Genomic DNA, 5869 nt, shown 5'->3' with positions numbered 1-5869 from the left:
GCATAACAAATTGTAACCTTACATAGTTTAATATAAAATTTATGTACTCTTTTTAGTGATTCGCACTCAGTGTCAGTCATTGGTGGGAAAAGTGTGATATATTGGGTGCCCCTAAAAACTATCAATTTCTTGGGTCCAATAGTAATACATTATTTCCAGTGATATAATGGCAATTAAAGCTATTAAAAGGTCTTGATTTTCAATGATACAGTGGCGATAAAATGTCTCCGGCGGCAGACCCCCTGCTGATTTACGGGGACCTCAAGCGGCGGCCCCCAAACCCCCTGCCTTTTGGACTCCCTATTGTCAGATCCTGGCTAATGTCCTGCCCCCGGGGCTCTCGACACATAGCATGGGGGTTGCCCTGGTTCCAAACAAGTCCCCCCCCCCCATGGGCACCTCCCAAGAACATCATTCGGAAAGAGCGTTTTTCAGCTCTTGCCGAGCTGTTTTTTCGTGCTTTCATTGATCTCTACAGCGTTGAATACCTTACGAGATTTGGCGCGTATCTGCTGCTTCAGATCAGAGTAGTTCTTGAGCTCCTAAACGATTTGCTTGAACTCTACGTCTGATATAACACCATCAGATAATGCCGTAGATACCTGCGCACGGATGCTGTTAAGTTTGGCCTCAGCCAACAGCCGTATATCGTTATGTTTCTTGGCCTTTGCGTGAAGCCGGCGGCTAACGATTTTTCCGGCGACATTTAAGACACCGCAAGCTAGGGCCACAGCGTCCATGGCCAAGACAGCAGGGGTTGTAATTATCGTTGTGAGTGGCCACGCGCCAGCAACCCCTAGGCCCAAACCGTCCGTGAGCATGGCTGAATCAAGGGCCTCGGTGGCCAAGACATCATGCGGGTACTTTTTGTACAAGTCCCGGCGGAGATCTCACTCAGATTCAAGCTGCCTCTGTATTTCGCTGATATACTGCAGGCGATGGGCGTGCGCCACGCCCTCCGGCGGCGCGGTCGGGGCCAAGGGGTTTTCAACCATAATCGTCGGCGCGGTCGGGGCCAAGGGGTGGTCATCTGTAATTGTCTTCATCCGTGATCGTCGGGTACAGTCGCCCCATATCGTCCTACGATTCAATAACGTCGGTTAGCTCTAAATTGTCATCGGGACTACTAACACGAAAGCGGCGAAGGCCTATGCCGCAATCTAAATAGATTGCATCGAGATGTAAAACGCCCCCTGTGACGACTCGTATATCCTCGAGAGAGCTCCGGATAACTGGGTCGCCCTGGGCCGGTAATTTGATTATAAGTCTGAGATCCTTTGTATCGTGCTCCGCAGGCCACCTTATTTTCAACTTGGTAATCAAAGTGCAACGGCGACTGCCCGCGCCATGTATGAGGTCGAAGATAAGTATAGATCCAGGGTTTAGTGGTAGTGCGGCCTTAACTCATTCACTCCGACGCGCGGCTCAGGCCGCATGCAGAGCGCTCTGTCTCAACCCGAGGTGCGGGTATACCCGCGCGGCCGATAAGGACCTCATTTCCCGAGGAGCTGCTAAACCCGCATATAACACCACTTCTCATTGGGTGCATAGTTTGCTTTCACATGTTTTGTGTTTCAGTATAAACCAATCAATACACACCTAATGAATGTCTCAGGCTTGTGTTTAATGGTATTTTGGCGGTTTTTATTGGCTTGAACACCTAACCACAACAAAAATAGAATATATTTTTAGACTCGCACACACTCGAGTGTCAACATGGCTTCGTTGGCCGAGTCCAGCGAAGACGAGGATTGTTTAGGCTTCACAACCGATGATAGACCGTCTGACAGGGAATGTGACATTGAGTCAGACATTAGTGTATCAGAAAGTGAATCTGACGACGATGATTTCCCTTTGTCAGATCTGCGACCGCTAGCTGCCGGAAATACGATAGGCAACAGAAAAACAACAACAACGCCTGTAGTAGAACTCGTCCGATGAAGTGGCAGACTGGAAAAGATTGCAGTCAACGACTTCACCCAGCCGACTGGACCTATAAATGTGCTACCAAAGGAAAGTACAGAGTTCGATTTTCTCAGTCTCATATTCACTGAAGAATTATATACCCTTTTGGTGGATCAGACCAACCTATATGCCAGGCAGTGTATTGAGAAAAAATCTGACAACAGATGGATCCCTGTAACAATCCAGGAAATGAAAGCATTTATGGGCATTCATGTGGTTATGTCTATCATACAATTGCCTACATACAAGCAGTATTGGTCAACTGATCAGCTCTTCAGAGTACCGTCCATACCAGTCATCATGACCAGAGACAGGTTTGAGAAAATCTTGCAGTATTTTCACTGCAATGATTCTACTACAAATCCAGCCAGGGGAGATGCGAACCATGACAAAATACATCATGTCCGGCCAGTCTTCAGTATTGTGCAGAGACGGTTAGTGGAAAACTATCGACCACACAAAAGTGTCACGATAGATGAGGCGATGATTCCATTCCGTGGACGTGTTTCGTACCGACAGTACTTACCGGCAAAGCCTTGTAAATTTGGAGTAAAAGTGTGGCAGTTAGCAGACAGTAGCAATAGGTATGTGTACCAGATGGAGGTATACACTGGCAAACAAGATACAGGGAGAGAAGTGGGTTTGGCCTCGAGGGTTGTATGGGATTTGACCAGGGTATTGTCCGGTAAAAGTCACCACATATACATGGACAATTACATTTCCAGTCCCCAACTGTATCAAGACTTGTTGAAGGATGGTCTGTATGCTTGTGGCACCTGTAGACTCAACAGAAAGGGGTGGCCTGACGCACTACACAAAAACTGTCTGCCGAAACAAAAAGGGGCAAGTAAACTCTACCAGAAAGAAAACCTTGTGGCAGCCTGCTGGTACGACAATCGACAGGTAAACTTCTTGTCAACTAATTCTGATCCAACTGTCACAGTGGGTGTCCAGCGAAAACAGAAGGATGGAACGCGTGCAGAAATAAAGGCCCCTGAAGTTGTGGAGAACTACAACAAGCACATGAATGGTGTGGACCACGGAGATCAGCTGCGTATGCAATATTCCACTACTCGTCGCTCCAAAAAGTTTTGGAAGTACCTGTTCCGGTTTTTGTTTGACACAGCAGTGGCGTGCTCTTTCATTCTGATGCGGGAGTCTCCGAATCACCAGAAGAAAAGCAAAACTGGTCGGGTGAAAGAAATGTGTCAACTGGAGTTTCGACAAAATTTGGATAAACAGCTTGTCGGGCAGCACAGACAGAAAAAGACGACATGAAGTATTACAGAAGGACAGTGCCGGACGGTCACATTCTCCCACATCCATGCCCAAATCCAGGCGCTGCAAATTGTGTAGTTCAAGAAAAATCAGGAAGGAGTCAAAATATGGATGCAAGATTTGTGATGCAAACCTCTGTGTGGAATGTTTTGAACCATTTCATGGTTTATCATTCACATAAGAGTAGATTCCACGCCAGTAGTTGACAAACAGTGTAAATATTGTAAATAATAACTAAAAAAGTTTTTTCACCAACTTTCAGTGAAGATAAATTGTGACTCATTGACTGTCAGTGTAAATCCAAAATTCCAGCACACTTACATGAATGAAGAACGAATTTTGCACAGAAGTACTTTCTATAATGAGTGAGTGATGTAAACCAAAATTTGTATTTCTGTTTGTGTTTTTTCTGCCTTTTTAAAAATTTATTTGTTTGTGGATGGAGGGGCTGGAATGGTAATGAGAAATAGCTAGTAAATTTTGTGAATCACAAACAAACAAGTTTGTGTTCCACACACTACTCTTCCACATTACATGGGCCAATCTGGAGTTATAATTTTTCCATAGTGGTGGCCAGTACATCTGTCAAAAGAAATGAAAACAAGAGGTCAACATTCACATTATTTTGTTTTGTGTTTATTATTTAGTTTGTTAGGAGTGTGTTGGTCTGGCGTAAATATCACTGACCAATGATTCTGCTCCGCTGTGTCACGTGATAGAATTTAGGGCAACTACTGACCAATGAACAACGAATGCCTTCAGTGACGAAATGTTATGGCATTTTTGCTTAGCTGAAGTGAGAAAACAACTGACTATAGTACGGCTCTATTCGACACTTCAACAAACCCACGATAAATAACTGATTTCTCTGTATTTCGTGAGCGTTTGATGACTTAGACAAACATACTTTTATTCAGAAAAGCGGGCGTTCTGTTCAGGAATTCGCGTGTCATCACCTCTAAAAATTACGATACTTTTCGCTGGTGTCGCATGTTGTGTGAATGTTCAGTTCGATAATCCCATTTTATAGGCATCTTCATGAATGTACGTCCGCAACTATACTAATATTTTACAAGATTGCGTAACCGAAATTGCCACCGAAATCTGAGGTTATTCTCACGTTTTCTGAGGCGCTCAGTTCATCCAAATGCACGAAGACTTCTTTGTGTTTGACCAAGTTAGGTAGATTTTCACCCTCCATAGCCCCCCTCCGTACAGGCGCAATCCCGTCGGAGAACCCCAAAATGGTGGCAAGCCCTTGGAGTATTATGAAGGCGTTTTCTGGGAGGGTAAGGACTAAGCGGCTCGCTGCTTCATTCAATCCCAGAGAAACCCCATGCGGGCGGAATATGTCCTTGTCCAGCGTACAGACATTGCAGTAGCCCGCCGGCACTTCAACACAGTTGCCCTCAAGCAAGAAGCCCACTCCGGTGGGGATATTCACCCAGTTCGGGTAGAATGTTATCTCGCGAAGGGCGGTTTTAAGGCGGCCGTCGATGTTGTTAAGGGCATGAGGCAGCGTGTGCTGTGCCCCATTTAGAATGTCAGTCAATGTGATGAACATCTTAGCCACGATGAACAGCGAGGATTACAGGTTCAATAGAGAGGCCACGTACAAGGCCGGGGCATTTCATAGTATCCAAACCCACGCAGAGCAGCTCACGCGATTTGACATCTACATCGATGAAAAGAAGGCCTTTCCAGTCCAGTTCACAGATGTGTTGGCCAAGTACCGGTTGCCAAAGATAACCAGCAATGACATTGTTCGGGCCTGGAACACCAATCCTATGTAATTTTTGCAGAACGAAGTGAACTTCGCGGTCTGGTGCGCAACCACGGGCTGTGGCGTCTCTGCCAGAGACCATTTTCTCGCCCCCGACCAACGAATAAGGGCCCTGTACACGTTCCATGTGTATTACCAAGTTAGGCGGATCTTGGAAGAGATAAAGGCCCCCATGCCGCAAGACAGAGCGTGGGCGGCATTCAAAAACCCCTACGACGAGAGGGCCTATGAGAGGATTTGTAGGGAGTTCCGCGTAAATGCGCACACAGACTGGAGGCGCGGTGGGGTGAATCATGGCCTCGGAGTGGCATATTACAATGTCACGAGAACGGGCTACAGGCCCATGGACTATGGAACCTTCGTTCCGAGCAGTATGTCGTTCTCTAGAACGCCTACAGCGACCCACGTCGACTACATCGAACAGGACGTCGAGGAGGCTTGGGCTTCGTTCATTGTCGACACATCCAAAGGATTCACGCAGCCGGGCGTAAGGCGCCTAAACGATTCCATCCGGACATACGTGTGGGCTATTCTAGGCGCTCAAGCGCAAACAAGGGCGCGTATTCTAGGCACGGGCACAGCCTTCGACGCGCTAAAACAGGTTGCCGCGAACGTTGACGATGCCATTTCCTCTTCGATCGACCTTCCATCTGCTATCAAACGCTACCAGGACGTGCTACAGTATGCCGGGAGCGCTGTAGACTTTGTGTATGGCATAGGCCATATATGGCCCCCAGCGACATGCTTCTGCAGATCGGCCATGTGGCGAACTACAACAACAAAATCGTCGTGGCCACAGAGGACCAGAAACTAGGCGCCAATGAGGGTGTGAACGCTAAAGTG

The 5869-nt window shown here is 47.0% G+C and overlaps 1 protein-coding gene across 1 annotated transcript; it reads left to right on the top strand.

Annotated features, from left to right (window-relative positions):
* Window positions 1-2265: 2265 nt before the first annotated feature.
* On the top strand, window positions 2266-3243 carry LOC135477731 (piggyBac transposable element-derived protein 4-like). The gene has a single exon (XM_064757925.1). It carries the CDS (start codon window positions 2266-2268, stop codon window positions 3241-3243), a length of 978 nt encoding a protein of 325 aa, XP_064613995.1.
* The last annotated feature ends 2626 nt before the right edge of the window (window positions 3244-5869 follow it).

Source organism: Liolophura sinensis, chromosome 11 (genome assembly GCF_032854445.1).
Source record: "Liolophura sinensis isolate JHLJ2023 chromosome 11, CUHK_Ljap_v2, whole genome shotgun sequence".
Taxonomy (NCBI): Eukaryota; Metazoa; Mollusca; class Polyplacophora; order Chitonida; family Chitonidae; genus Liolophura; species Liolophura sinensis.
The sequence above is the reverse complement of the archived record's forward strand: the minus strand, read 5'-3'. Positions and strand labels throughout refer to the sequence as shown.